Source organism: Heterodontus francisci, chromosome 14 (genome assembly GCF_036365525.1).
Source record: "Heterodontus francisci isolate sHetFra1 chromosome 14, sHetFra1.hap1, whole genome shotgun sequence".
In the NCBI taxonomy this organism is placed as follows: Eukaryota; Metazoa; Chordata; class Chondrichthyes; order Heterodontiformes; family Heterodontidae; genus Heterodontus; species Heterodontus francisci.
In genome coordinates, this window is record NC_090384.1 from 42,638,916 (window position 1) to 42,655,182 (window position 16,267).

General features: G+C 40.0%; 1 protein-coding gene across 5 annotated transcripts in view; it reads left to right on the forward strand.

The window, feature by feature from the left end:
• nap1l4b (nucleosome assembly protein 1-like 4b) overlaps nucleotides 1-16,267 on the forward strand; it is a 131,375-nt gene that overhangs the window by 95,755 nt on the left and 19,353 nt on the right. For all 5 annotated transcript variants that reach the window (XM_068046081.1, XM_068046080.1, XM_068046076.1 and 2 more), the window contains exons 11-12: nucleotides 5,353-5,378; nucleotides 6,745-6,864. In XM_068046081.1, coding sequence (XP_067902182.1) covers nucleotides 5,353-5,378; nucleotides 6,745-6,864 — 146 coding nt within the window. The remainder of the gene's footprint in view (nucleotides 1-5,352; nucleotides 5,379-6,744; nucleotides 6,865-16,267) is intronic.

The window sequence follows — 16,267 nt, forward strand, 5'->3', positions numbered from 1 at the left end:
CTAAAATGACTCTTATTGCAGTAAGTCATGGTTCTGTGGCATTGGACTGCCCTGAGAGTCAATCGGCACATTATTAGCTTAGTGCCTTTATATTGGTTTCTTTCCTATCAAATTATAGGAAATACCGGAGAGACAATGTTGAATGGTGTGAAATATGGAGGGATCTGAGATTTTTAAACTGGAAAATTTAAATATCAAGATTAATGCCAAATCACCTATCAGATTACCAAATGTGATTGTCGCAGTGTTTGAATTAATGTTCTGTTAGCCACTGAATTGGTCTTTTTTCTTGAACCTAAGTAAAATATATACAGAGGTGAACATACCTTGTCATTCTGGATTATGTACCTTATAATCTGCTACAGCAGCAGGTTTTGATACCAGGCCTGCTTGTATGAGTGGCTGCAACCCAAACAGAAACGAGTTGCATTGGATAGGTGACCTGATCACTACAATGTAGGCATACCATCTTACTGGAAGATAAATAGCAATGTCAACTCTTTACAAGCCAGATTTACACAAGCAGCAGGCTTTTCTCAAAAAATATCAGTTTTCTTGTGCAGTCCTTCATTCAGTTTAAAAAGTTGTGGCTCTGTGCACTTGGATTTATTTTTGCACAATTAACCTTGAGAGGGAATTTTGCAGTAGCCTGTGAATACTCCCAATTGTCGTCTTCGGCCATTATTGCCAATAATGGGGAATTTTATTTGAGGAAAAATTGGATAGGCTGGCATTTTCTCTGGAACTGAGGAAACTGAGGGGAAATTTAATCAAGGTGTATAAAATTGTGTGGGAGACCTAGATAGTGGATAGGACCATTGCTGCGTCTCTGGGAAAGAGCACAAAGACTGGAGCTAGTGGGAGACCACCAGCTCTTGTAAGAATGGGAGAAATCTCATGTATGATTGTTCTGAGTCCTCTTTTGTAACAGAGACCTCCTGATATTGTTGTTTGTTGCCAAATGTACCTTTTTCTTATTAACTGAACTTCACAGAATTTTTATAATTGTACATTAAGTTTATTGCTGTGAAGACACAGTTTTAACATTGGAGCATGTCGTTTTGTAATTTGGTTTGAAGATGTTGGTAACACTGGTGCTGCAGAGCCTAAATGCTCCTGAATATAGGTGCACTGTAATGAGTCATCAATGAAAGACACAAACGCCCTAATGCTGTAGAGTCTCCCACCTACCAACCAAAGGTTGAGATATAGTTACGTTTTGCAACTGCTCAGAGATAAACTTAGAGAAGTCAGTAACCGGGGGACATAGTTTTAAAGTAATTAGCAGAAGAATTAGAGGGGAGTTGAGAAAATTTTTTCACCAAAGGGTGACTAGGGTCTGATACACTCTGCCTGGTAGAGGCAGAAATCATCATCGTGTTTAAAACAAAAATTCGTGGGTGTGTACTTGAAGTGCTGTAACCAGCCGGGCTACAGACCAAGAGCTAGAAAGTGGGATAAGGCTGTATCGCTCTTTTTCAGCTGTCAGACACAATGGACTGAATGGTTGCCTTCTGTGCTGTAAACTTCCTCTATTATCCAAACTTGCTGCTGGGCCGTTCATCCCATTGCTATTTGTGGGATTCTGTAATGTGCTAAATAGTTGCCATGAAGTCACTGTACTTTGAAATAGCTCATTGTGAAGCACTTTGAGACATAATCAGGTGTCTTTCAGTGCAGATCTTTAGTTTCTTCACTTTTAGGAGTGAGAAATGTAGTGGGTTAGCACACTATTTCTTGGACCAACATATACAGCTCAATCTAATGGGATAAGAGCTCTCCAATTGGTTAATTATAAGGATTTGCATGGAGTAATATGGAGTAGTGTTAGCTAGTTCATAGTGGACATTGGCAAATGACACACAGAATAGTTCAAAAATTGATTATCTCACTCAAGGTATATAATAGCTTGTATATAAAACAGAACCATGTTCATAGAGCTGGCAGTCTTATAAGGGTTGATTAAAGCAAATGATGCATGTGTATCCTGGAGCAGAATAAAAGGGGCTTTCCACCACACCTGAACTTGCTGTACCTCATTTCAGAGTGCATGATACTGATTCAGGCTGCCCAAAAAAGGAAACTGCATATTATTTCCTGTCATTAACAGAAGTTTCTTTGAAGTGATTTACTGCCTGAAAGAATTTATTGAAATGACACTCCTTCAGAAATCAATATTTGTCTATGGTGGGAATAAAATGAAATGGCTTATACAGCACCGTACATCAATTTGTAGTATTGATTTTTATTGGAGCCTAAAATGTGTGGCTCGTGAACAGGCTCTTAATGAGTCATCAGTGAAAGACACACACACCCTAGTGCTGTAGAGTCTCTCCCACCCACCAACTAAAGGTTGAGGTACAGTTACCTGTTGCAGCTGTTCAAAGATAAACTTTTACAACTGTAGCACTGTCATGAACAATCAGATTGGAATTTTTCTGGGAAGGGTACAGTGACTATTAGAGTGAGATACTATGGAAATGCAGAATGATGTAGTTTAATCATTTTAAATGGTTTACAATAACTGACTATATACATATTATTTGCCTACCCAAACTGAACAGAATCCAAAAAAAATTAACATCTTGGAAGCTTATGGGTGTTGAGTTTTTTTTTTCTGCCAATCACAGTACAATTCCTGTGTTTTTCAGAGAGTAATTAACACCCACTTGCACAATTCAATGACTATTCTTGGATCAAAGAATTAAAGCTGCCAGCTGTACTATCTGGGTGTCATGGTATATACATGTGTGCACAAAAGACTCTAAGCTGCAGAGTTCATTCACTTACCTTGTAAATCTGTTGAGATTGCAAAAATTGCTATAGGGCAGGGTGAAAACTACATGTAAGCATTTACAAATCATAAAAATGTAGAATTCACCTTTCAACCTGCTTGTTCAGTTGCTCCCTGTACTGTCCAGCTCAGAAGAACACTCTGTTCTGAATCAATTTGATATTTTCTACGCAACAAATCCTATGGCCTGATAAAGAAATTTCTAGTTATAGGCTGGCGCCATGTAATTTAAATGACCCATAATTCAATTATTTTTCCAAATGTTTACTTTCTTAGTTTGAATTAATAGTATTGCTGAATTAGCAGCCAGATTAAGGTTATCTAAGTTCCTTTCATATAGGGTCCTCATAGGCCAGGGGAGCCTGATCAAATCAGTATGGACTGGATTTGAACCCACCACGGAGATAAAAGGCCAATATCTAATGCACTGCACCACCTGGACTCCAATTTTTAATGGAATTTATGTATTCATTTGTAGAAAGCTTTTGCATATAAGAAAAACAGTTTTAAAAGTATAACCTAAATGAGCATTATCCAGAACGAATGAACTAAAATACTTCGTTTTTTTTCTAAAACATATTAAAATCTAATTTAACTGCATTTACAAAAAGACTGAATTGAAATTCCCCTTGAGCCAATAGTGAATTGGCTACTATAATAAAAACAAAAAGTGCTGGAAAATACTCAGCAGGTCTGGCAGTATCTGTGGAGAGAGAAGCAAAGTTAATGTTTCAGGTCAGTGACCCTTCATCAGAACTGGCAAATGTTAGAAATGTGATAGGTTTTAAACAAATAAAGCAAGGGTGGGGCGAGTGATGATAGGACAGAGGGTCCCAGTGGCGCAGTGGTTAGCACTGCAGCCTCACAGCTCCAGCGACCCGGGTTCAGTTCTGGGTACTGTGCAGAGTTTGCAAGTTCTCCCTGTGTCTGCGTGAGTTTCCGCCGGGTGCTCCGGTTTCTTCCCACAGCCAAAGACTTGCAGGTTGATAGGTAAATTGGCCATTGTAAATTGCCCCTAGTGTAGGTATGTGGTAGGTAGGAGAATGGTGGTGATGTGGTAGGGAAAATGGGGTTAATGTAGGATTAGTATAAATGGGTGGTTGTTGGTTGGCACAGACTCGGTGGGCTGAAGGGCCTGTTTCAGTGCTGTATCTCTAAATAAAATAAAATAAAACTGACCAGAAGGTCATGGAGCAAGGGCAAACGGTATGTGAATGGTGTGTTGAAAGACAGAGTTAGTGTTGAGAGGGTGTTAGTTGACAGAAAAATGAATAGCCCTGGCCCAAAGCATAAATATGAAAAAAAAAGTGGATAGGCACATGGTTAAAAAAATGAATGATGAAACAAACTAAACTTTAAAAAAAATAATAAATTCTAAAAAGTAGTATATAGACATGATCTCAGTACCTTTTGTCTGCCTTTCCCAACAAATAATGCACAATATGAAGCACTGGCTAAAAGTAACTTGTGGACTTAAAGGGAAACAAACCATTGCTTCCTGACCCAACAGGCTCTGAGTCTATTCCCACAAAACAGAAATAACTTTGTTCCAATTAAACACCACTTTTTTTATATATCCCTGTGGAGGTACTCCACCAAATGAGATTATCCATTTCAGTAATCTTGCCACTTTACACATTTAATGAACCCTCCCCCTCCTTAATAACATGTTTCCTCTTGTCAGCTTTCACACCCACTGAGGAATGTTAGAGCTTTCTTAAGAATGAATAAGACATTCCCCTAGCAACGAGGGGAATGACAGAGGTGTAAGTGGAATTTGATCAGCCAAGCCTTTCCATTGAAATGATAGGAATGCAGTCGGCCTGTAAAGTGCTTGAGAAATACTTGAACAGGGGTGTGTGTATTTAACATGCCTGCAGTTACAGCAGTGATAAAGTTGTCAGCCAACAGGAAGCAGCAGTGCTTCAGTACTGAGCCTCACTAAGTAGGAACTACATTAATCTCACAACTTGTTAGCATGATCAGGCACATAGCCTGCTTTAATGCTAAGGTTATTCATTCAGGTACAAATCAGTAGATTCCGATGAAAGAATATGTTAAAACATATTGGATGAATCGATTTCACTTGTTTCCAATGAAGGAGCTCTTGCTCCCATTCTTAAAGGCTACATTACAGGAGCTGTTCATTTAGAAGCTGGTCGAGGACCAAAAGTCAGGTGTACTCATCTAGATTTAAACCATAGTTTAGTTACTGAACAATTTTAATAGAGTGGTGTATTTCAAAGAATCTAATTGAATTGAATATAGATTTCAAAACAAGCATAAAGGTCACATCCTCAATTTGGATCCTGATCCCAGCCATAACTTGATGGGGGTGGGGGAAATGAGATTGAATTTGTTAATTGATTAGGTCCTAAGGTCTTTAAGGATAGTTTCAACCCTGGTGTGTAGGTGTTATCAGCTCAGTATTAATTGCTGTCTGATTTTTTATTAAACTTCTTAGTTTGTGCGTCTTGCCCAGCACATTGGTTCCTTACCCCAAGACGACTTCCAATGCAGAGAAATAAACTGACTTTATTTTCTCTTATATTTTTCAGTTTCTGGACATGGTGAGGCAGAAATGGTGAGTACTTTTATAGTGCATCTGAGGATAAGGGATGGGGGGTCCTCAGCAGTAGGATGAAAATGCTCCTTAATTGCAATTAAGTGTTTGCTTTAGGGATATTGAGTCAGGCATGCTCTTTTCCCTTTATGGTCTTCTCTCTGTCGTGCACTTTCTACATTCTGCCCTCAGGCCGCAGAGATGTGTGAGAGATTGGTGGAGGTGTGATCAGCCTTCTGACAGGTGCCTGGCCTCTGCCTAGGGTCTCGCTGTAGCAGTGCTGCTGAGATCCAAAAATCCAATAATGTTGAGCATTGAGTTCTGTTTCTGAATATTTATTAGTCCAATATACAGCATTACTCTAAATGACACAGTCCATTGTGGCTGTACACATCAAAGATCTGTCCCATTTAATTTAATTGCGTGAATATTTCTTTATGGGAATTTCTAACTTGCCTACATTGTATTCAATTTAAAATGGCTGCTGCAGATGCATTGTGGGAGCATTTTTTGTTGTATGAATGGAAATGTGAGAATACAATGAATTACTACTAGACATGCATATCAGGGTAAATCATTGCCATGTTTCCCAGTTGATAAACAATAGGATTGATCAGTAGGCCATCAATTGCTTGTACATCTGTCCCATGGTCTTTGGATTTGTCTTGTCATGGGTCCTACAAGCAAGGTTCTTAAAATTTACTCATGTCCTGAAGGGCTGTGAAGTACTTGGGCTGGTATCTGTTGAACAAATCTGAGACCTATTTGTGATTGACTGTCAATTATGTAGGATACCTTCTCAAATTTATTTTGTCTCTATGCACTTCAGAGCAGAGTCAGAGGTATAGCTGTGGCTGGTGTAATTTTTTTTTCAGTGTAGTTCTACTTGGGTAGTTCATGAGTTGGTGGTCAGTAGAGCACTCAATAAACCTCCAGTTTCAAGTGAAACTGTAATCCCAGTGTCTGGTTCAAATGAAGCATTTGAGACCTCCTAGAGCTTAGACATTTGTTATTTTGAAATGCGGATGGCAAATTGAATATTGTAAATTTTATTTTTTCTTCATCAATAAATGTAATTAGCAATTCTAACCAGAGATATAGTCTGGCAGTTGGGAGAGATTAAGTGAACACACTGGTGTTTCCATACATGTCTTCTTGATGAGAGATCATTGCACATTCTGCAAACAGATTCCCAGATGAGTTTGCATAGTCATGTTTTGGTACATGAGCGAAAACTTGCCTGTGGGAGTGGATATTTTTTTACCTTATGTAAAAAAAACTTTTTGTTTGGAGCTTGAATCATAGCAAAAGTATCACATCATACTGGTAATTAGATATATTGCACAGTTCGGAATAGTTGCTAACAACGTTTTCTCTTGTTTCCTAGGATGAAGATTCAGAGTTTAATTTAGCTACAGATTTTGAAATTGGGCACTTTTTCCGTGAACGGATAGTCCCTCGAGCAGTTTTGTATTTCACTGGAGAAGCTATAGATGATGATGAGGATGTGAGTACATTGCTAACTTGTGGCCAGTTATTTTTGATAAGTTTTCAAAACAAAAGCAAAGTGACAGATAAAGAAGAGTTGAGAACCTTCAAGGATTCCATTTGAGTACTTCCTTGAAGTATTCACTAGTCAAACACCATGCCCTGCAGTGATAAATGACCTGTGCAGAGCTGAGGACCTATACATAAAAGATATTGGTTCTACATAATTTAAAAGGGTCAAAACAAATGAATGTCCTCGGATAGGTGATGTCTATCAGAATATTAAAGCAAAGGACAAAGTTTGATCAGTGTTAACAATCAGTATAAGTAAATTTATGAATACTGTAGAGGTTACACCAGATTTGAAACAAGCTAAAGTATCAATATTGGAAAAAGAGAACAGTTATGATCCGTGTAATTGCAGACCTATCAGTTGAACTTGAGAACCCCTTAAAATAATGGAATGATCATTGGGGACTAACTTGAATATCTGTATAAGAATCTAATAACTAGGAATCAAAATAGCTTTTGATTAAAAGATCCTACCTGATGAACCTCCTTGACTTCTTTGAAGATATCTCTACTTGGGTTTCCAAAAGCCTTTGATGAAATTGCTGATGAAGGATGGACACTGGAGGAGAAATAGCAGGAAATCAAGAGTGAAGATAAATTGGCTGAAGGAAGAAAGTACTAATTAATTATTAGGAGACTAACTTAAGGAATGCAGGATGAGGGTAGGCAGCATACTGAGTGGAGTTCCCCAGTGTTCAGGCTGGGGAATAAACTTTTGCTAATGATATCAAGCACAGCATAGGGGTGGGAAGGAGAGAGACATAAGGGCTGTTGGACACAGTGAAGCTGGCAAACTAAACATTGAGTCTCTGCACTGTTCATAACCTGCTGCTGATGATTGTTAACTTCTGGATCCATTCCAGTGCCACATCAATTTATCAAAAGCCATGGGCTGAAGGCTGATGCATAGAAAGTTAGCATGTAGGCTCAGCAAGCAATTAGTAAGGCAAATGGCATGTTGGCCTTTATTGTAAGGGGACTGGAGTACAAGAATAAGGAAGTCTTGCAACAGTTATACAAGGTTTTGGTAAGACCACACCTGGAGTACTATGCACAGTTTTGAACTCTCTATTTAAGGAAGGATATGCTTGCCTTCGAGGTGGTACAGCGAAGTTTAACTAGATTGATTCCTGGGATGAGAAAATTGTTCTGTGATGAGAGGCTGAGTAATTTGGGCCCATACTCTCTGGAATTCAGAAGAACAAGGGGTGATCTCATTGAAATTTAGAAGATTCTGAAAGACTTGATAGGGTAGACACTGAGGTTGTTTGCACTTGCTGAGGAATCATAGAAAGTTTAAGGCACAATCTAGAACATGGGGGCACAGTCTCAGGATAAGGGGCTGATCATTTAGAAATGAGATGGGGAGAAATTTCTTCTCTCAAAAAGTTGTAAATCTTTGGAATTCTCTACCCAGAGGATTGTAGATGCTCTATCATTGAATATATTTAAGGCTGAGATTTTTGGTCAGTCAGGAAATCAAGGGATATGGAGAGTGGGAATGAAAATGGGAGTTAAAGCCTAAGATTAGCCATGATCGTATTGAATGGCAGAGCAGGCTTGAGGGGCCTTATGGTGTACTGCTGTTCCTATTTCTTGTGTTAATTTCTTATAGCTTGGTCTGGTCAGAGTTGAAACCATTTTCTTCTTTATACTGGGTAGCAGAATAGCAGACAGCAGCTAGATATCTCATGAAATTGGCCCTTATGATTGTTGGGAGCAGAGGTTAGCATTCACTTAAGACCTTACCAAAATCCTTGGGTGACCATCGAAACAAAAATTGAGCTTTCAGACTATAGAAAGAAAGACATGCATTTATAGAGTGTCTTTCATGACCACCGGGCGTCTCAAAGCGCTTCATAGCCAATGAAGTGCTTTTTGAAGTGTAATAACTGTTGTAATGCAGGAAACATGCAGCCAGCAAACTCCCACAAACAGCATAGAGTTATACAGCACAGAAACAGGCCCTTCGGCCCATCGTGTCCGTGCCAGCCATCAAGCACCAATCTATTCTAATCCCATTTTCCAGCACTTGGCCTGTAGCCTTCTATGCTATGGCGTTTCAAGTGCTCAACTAAATACTTAACTGTTGTGAGGGTTCCTGCCTCGACCACCCCTTCAGGCAGTGTGTTCCAGATTCCAACCACCCTCTGGGTGAAAACATTTTTCCTCAAATCGCCACTAAACCTCCTGCCCCTTACCTTAAATCTATGCCCCCTGGTTATTGACACCTCCGCTAAGAGAAAAAGTTACTTCCTACCTACCCTATTTATGCGCCTCATAATTTTGTATACCTCAATCAGGTCCCCCCTCAGCCTTCTCTGTTCTCAGGAAAACAACCCCAGCCTATCCAGTCTCTTTACAGCTGAAATGCTCCAGCCCAAGCAACATCCTGGTGAATCTTCTCTGCACCCTCTCCAGTGCAATCACATCCTTCCTATAGTGTGGCGACCAGAACTGTACACAGTACTCCTGCTGTGGCCTAACTAGCGTTTTATACAGCTCCATCATAACCTCCCTGCTCTTATATTCTATGCCTTGGCTAATAAAGGCAATGTGATAATGACCAGGTAATCTGTTTTTATGATGTTGATTAAGGGATAAAACTGGTCATGACACCAGGGATAACTTCCCTGCTCCTCTCAGAATAATGCCATGGGATCTTTTACATCATCTGAGCAAGCAGATGGGGCCTCGGTTTAAATGTCTTGTCTAAAAGGTGACGCCTCTAACAGTGCAGCACTTCCTCAGCACTGCACTGGAGCATTAGCCTTGATTTGTGTGCTCAAGTAACATTGGCTGGGTGTCTTTAACTTGTGTTAGATCACTTTGTACCAAGCACTTAACAGAAAATCTGGGATTAGTTTGAGCAGGGAATGGATACATATCTGGAGTTCTGAACTGGTAGTCCAAGGCAAGGGAAGACTGCTCCTCCTGGGATGAAATGTTTAATCTGGGAAAGTAGTGCTGAGATGTAAATTCTTGATTGAAGAAAGTGTTGATAGAAGGAATAATTGCAAATTAAAAATCGTTCTGCTGTATTTCAGGTTTTGAAGCTTTATCACATAGACAAAAATTATATTTCAAAGATTGAAAACCTAATTAGTTAAATAAAATACAGTACAGATGGCAGGGCAGGTGATGTGTTGCAGCTGTAGCATGTGTGAATCGGTGGATATCTGTGAGTCACAACAACGATAACTGCAATAAGTGTCTGCAGCTCGAGTTAATCTGGAGTCTGAGCTTTGGACTCTAATGCATCAGAGAGGGAGAAAGTTAGTTCAGGAAACAGTCAGACTCCTTCGGTTAAGCACTTCAGATTTGATCTGTGGTGGTGGGCAGGAGGGTGTGGTGTCTACGAGTGATGCAGGTATAGGAATCCAGCAGGTAGCATAGCATTAGGAACACATCAGTCCTTGCACTTGTTCAACAGGTACGAGGTTCTTGCAGCCTGTGTGTACGAGACCAGGAACTGCAGCAAGGGTGATCAAACTAAGCACAGCACCATGGTACAGGGGGCCATTCAAATTGGGGTTAGTAAAAAGGAATGTAGTAGTAGTAGAGGACAGCATAGCTTGAAGGATAGACGCTATTCTCTGTAGCCGAGAGCATGACTAGTGCCAGGATTAAGGACATCTCCTCGGGGCTTGAGAGGAACTTGGGGTGGGAGAGGTAAGTTCCAGTTGTTGTGGTCCACAAAGATACCAGTGACATAGATAGGACTAAGAGAGGGGTTCTGCTGAGGGAGTATGAGCAGCTTGAAGCTAAATTAAAATGCAGAACCGCAAAGGTAGTAACCTTTATTACTACCTGAGCCACAAGATCAGAGAGTTGAATGCAAGGCTCGAAGATTAGTGTGGGAGAAATGGGTTTTAATTTATGGGGCGCAGGCACCAGTACTGGGGAAAGAGGGAGTTGTTCTGTTGGGATGTGCTTCAGTTGAACTGTGCTGGGACCAGTGTCCTGACAAATTAAATAACTGGGGCTGTAGATAAGGCTTTAACTTAAATTAGTTTGGCGAGGGTTCAAGTGATGGGAAATTTAGAAAGTTAAAGAAAGGACAAGGTAATAGCGCAAGTTAGCAATATAGATAATGATAACCAGAGTGTGAACGAGAGACCGTGTACAAACATAAGAGCATACTAAGAAATAGGGTCAGAGTAGGGAAAAATGGTAAAAAGATAAAATCAAAGGCTCTTTATCTGCACAAAGCATTCATAATAAGATGGATGAACTGATGGTACAAATAAAAATATATGGCTACAATCTGATCGCCGTTACAGATATGTACTTGCAAGACAACCAAAACTGGTAACTGCACACTTAGGAGGGGAATTTGACATTTCAGAAGGATAGACGGAAAGGAAAAGGAGGTGGGGTAGCTCTGTTAATGAAGGACCAGATCAGTACAGTAATGAGAAATGATCTTTGCTCAAAGATCATGATAAAGAATTGGTTTGGGTAGAGATAAGAAATAGTGAGGGAAAGAAGTCACTGGCGGAAGTAGTCTTTATGCCCTCTAACAGTAGCTACACTGTAGGGGAGTATAAATCGAGAAATAATGGGGCTTGTAAGAAAGATGCTGCACTAATCATGGCAACTTTGATCGTATAGATTGGACAAATCAAATTGGCAAGGGTAGTCTTGAGGACGAGCTCATAGAGTGTATTCAGGACAGTTTCCCAATGAGCTATGGAATCAAACGGAAGAGACTATTTTAGATCTGGTAATGTGCAATGAGACGGGATTAATCAATCTCATAGCGAAAGATTGTGTAGGGAAGAGTGATCGTAACATAGTATTTCGCTTTCAGTTTGAGGGTGAGAAACTTGGTTCTGAAACTAGTGTCTTAAACTAAAATATAGGCAATAACAAAAGTATGAACCACAGTTGGCTAAAGCGGACTTGGAAAACAGATTAAAGGGTAATACGGTCGATAAGCTGTGGCAGACATTGAAGGAGATATTTCAAAGTTCTCAACCGATATGTTCCATTTGACGAAGTAAGACTACGAGAAGGATGACCCATCCATGGCTAACTAAGGAAGTTTAGGATGGTATCAAATTGAAAGAAAAGGCATACGATGTTGTGAAGATTAGTGGTAGGCCAGAAGATTGGGAACATTTTAGAAACTAGCAAAGGATGACCAAAAGAAGATAGAGGGAGAAATTAGTTTGAGAGTAAATATAAAAACAGGCAATAAGAGCTTCTAAAAGTATATAAAAAGGAAGGGAATAGCTAAAGTAAATGTTGGTCTCTTAGAGGAAGAGACTGGGGAATTAATGATTGGAAACAAGGAAATGGCAGAGACTTGGAACAAATATTTTGTATCTGTCTTCATGGTAGAAGATGCTAAAAGCATCCCAATAATAGTAGAAAGTCAGGGAGCAAAAGAGAGTGAGGAACTTAAAACAATCATTTTCACAAGAGAAAAAGTACTAGGAGAACTAATTGGACTAAAGCCTGACCAGTCCCCTGGACTTGATGACCTGCATTCCTAGGGTCTTAAAAGAAGTGGCTGCATAGATAGTGAATGCATTGGTTATAATCTTCCAAAATTCCCTAGAATCTGGAAAGGTCCCAGCAGATTGGAAAACTGCAAAAAAGGAAGGAGACAGAAAGCAGAAAACTATAGGCCAGTTAGCCTAACATCTTTCATTGGAGAAAATCCTGGAATCTACTATTAAGTAAGTAATAAGGCATTTAGAAAATCGTACGGCAAACAATCAGTCAGTATGGTTCTGTGAAAGGGAAATAGTGCTTGACATACCTATTAAAGTTCTTTGAAAATGTAGCAAACAGCATACATAAAAGGGAACTAATGGATATAGTGTATTTGGATTTCCAAAAGGCATTCAGTAAGGTGCAACATAAAAAGTTATCCCAAGGCGCAGTGGTTAGCACCGCAGCCTCACAGCTCCAGGCACCCGGGTTCGATTCCAGGTACTGCCTGTGTGGAGTTTGCAAGTTCTCCCTGTGTCTGCGTGGGTTTTCTCCGGGTGCTCCGGTTTCCTCCCACAAGCCAAAAGACTTGCAGGTTGATAGGTAAATTGGCCATTATAAATTGTCACTAGTGTAGGTAGGTGGTAGGGAAATATTGGGACAGGTGGGGATGTTTGGTAGGAATATGGGATTAGCGTAGGGTTAGTATAAATGGGTGGTTGATGTTCGGCACAGACTCGGTGGGCCGAAGGGCCTGTTTCAGTGCTGTATCTCTAATCTAATCTAATCTAATCTAAGGTAAGAGCTCATGTTGGGTAAATTTATTAGCGTGGATAAAGGTTCAGTAACAGGAAACATTGATCGCAAGTCGTGGGAGTCAGTTGCCAGTGATCGCCAGAGCTGATGGGCAGCCATAAAAGCGGGCTAAAGTGTGGCGAGTCGAAGAAACTTAGCAGTTGGCAGGAAAAAAGACAGCAGCGCAAGGGGAGAGCCAACTGTGTAACAGCCCCAACAACGAATTTTATCTGCAGTACCTAGAGCCCGTCACTCTAGAATTGACCTTTATTGCCACTCCAGGCGCTGCTTCGCAAACCATTGATCACCTCCAGGCACTAACCCATTGTCTCTCGAGACAAGGAGGCCAAAGAAGAACAACAACAGGAAACAGTGTCGGGATAAATGGGTAATTTTCATGTTGGCAAATTAACTAGTGGGGTGTCACAGGTTAGTGCTGGAGCCTCAACTATTTACAGTCTATATTAGTGACTTGGACGAAGGGACCGGATGTGTTGTAGCCAAATTTGCTGCTGATACAAAAATAGGTGGAAAAGCAAGTTGTGAGGTGGTTAAGTGAGTGTGCAAAAATTTGGTAGATGAGCATGTTGTGGAAAATGAGGTTATTCACTTTGGTAGGAAAATTGGAAAAGCAAAATATTTAAATGGTGAGACTACAGAATGCTGTCCAAGATATCTGTGTTTTCATACATGAAACATAAAATTAACATGCAGGTACAACAAGTAATTAGGAAGGCAAATGGATGTTAGTTATTGCAAGGGGGTGGAGTATAATAGGGTAGTCTTGCTACAGCTGTACAGGGTGTGGGTGAGACCACACCTAGAGTACTGCATACAGTTTTGTTCTCCTTATTTAAGGAGAGATGTACTTGCATTAGAGACAGTTCAGAGAAAGTTCACGAGATTGATTCCTAGGATGAACGGGTTGTCTTATGAGGAAAGGTTGAGCAGGTTGGGCCTTTATCCATTAAAGTTTAGAAGAATGAGGGGTGATCTTATTGAAACATAAAATTCTGAGGGAGCTTGACCGGGTAGATGCTGAGAGGATGTTTCTCCTCGTGGGGACATCTATAACTAGGGGGCATAGTTTCAGAATATGGGGTCGCCCTTTTAAGACCGAGATGAGGAGGAATTTCTTCGGGTTATGAATCTTTGGAATTCTCTAATCCCCCAAAGAGCTGTGGAGGCTGAATTCTTGAATATATTCAAGTTGAATTATAAGTGTCGAGTTATGGGGAACAGGCAGGAAAGTGGATTTGAGTCCAAGATCAGGTCAGCCATTATCTTATCGAACAGCGGAGCAGGCACGAGGGGCCAGGTGGCCTACTCCTGCCTCGATTTTGTATGTTTAGTGACCTGAATGTAGTGCAGATGAAACACTGACTTTAGTAGAAAGCAGCCCACATTGCTCATTCCTAGTGCCTGGTTATTGAGTGGGTCTAACTTGCCTTCCCTATCTTCTCAGCCAAGGAATGTGTCAGAGTGTAGGAAAAACTACTTTGGTGTTGGGGACAGAGTGGGTCAGAGAATAAAAGTCTGCTTCAAAAAGAAATGCAGTTCGCCACGATGTCAGATACTAACTTCCTTAGAATGTGTCTTTAACATGATGAAACAGCTCAAGGTGTTTCATGGGAGGCAATGATGATTGAGCAACACTGGGAAGAAGAGTTGGTGGACAAGTGGGCCGAGTTAAATTTTGAGAAAGATAGAAGGTGTAGGCTGAGAATTTGAGTGCAGGGGACATGAAGCTGAAACCACTGCCACTTGATGGCAGCAGATTGGGGGAGATCACGGAGGGGGGCAGGGGTTGCACATTGTAAAGTACCTAATTATTGTGAATCGTATTATTTTGTCCTGATAATTTAATTACTTGGGTGCAATAAAGGCTGCAAAATGAGGGCGAATGGTTTTGTGATGTGGAATGGGAACAAGTGTTGGGAAATTGTAAGCAAACAAGGAGATGCAGCAGACGAGGTTGTATGACTGGTAGCAAAGTCATTAGCATACAGTAGGCACACTGATGCATCTAAGGGTGAGATCTATTTTGGCCACAACTTAAAATAGGTATTCAGCTCCCCACAACTTGGCTCCCAATAAGTGCATTTGTATTTAAATATAAACTCTATCTTACTGTTAATTTATTAATTGCCCATGAAAAAAATAAGCTTTATATAGTTCTACTAAATTTTTCTCTGTTCAGTTTATGCTGCTTATTGTATTGCAGTTTATCATTTAAATTATTTTCCTTTTGACATAGATTATTTATTACTTTTATTTATTATAAATATTAGCATCTCCGTACATCTTTGATTTCAAGATATGTTTTCCTGCACCAGGAGATGCAATAATTTTCTACATTAAGATGAAGGCTGACTCTGTCGTGAATTATAAGGAGTATTATGCCTCCTATACCATCTACTGATACTAATCTTGCCTGAGGCAGTTGGACTTTACGCTCTTGTAAAAAAAAAGTTTAATTGTCATCTGTCCAGTACTATTTAAACATCTAGATTAGTATGCTCACTTGCAGCTGTAATCTGTGTTCCATTGAAAGGAAACTTAGTGTTGGGTGAGTGTGGGATGTTCATATACTTGCCCAAACATGAGTTTGTAAAAGTACAGAGAATGGTTTCCTTGGGGTCCGTCTTTAAATTTTACACTGATATCAGTCTTTTTTTTTAAATTGTAAGCTTTGCTGAGTTCGCATTCTGTGCATTTTCTTTAGACTAGGATAAGATGAGGGCAGACAACTGCTTTTACAGTACCGCAATTCTAATCTTTATACTTTGCTTCTACTTCAGTTACAGCTTTCCCAGTGATCACTCACTAGATAGGTCATGTATCGGGCAAACATCCCTAAACACAGTAATTGGCCATTCTGATCTGGTAAACTTTCAACATCACACTTCCAACGTATTAGTTTTAGTTCTGACATCGTGGTCTCATTACCACCGTTCACAAACGTACAAACTTTTTATATTCGAATACACTTCAAGCTTATAAAATAAAATTGGTTAGAAGTAAGTTGCACTTAGAAGTCAACATTAATGTACAGAAAACAAGTTCTTTGTTGCTGAGATTCCTAGTAAGCAGCTTTATTGCATGGGAAGATG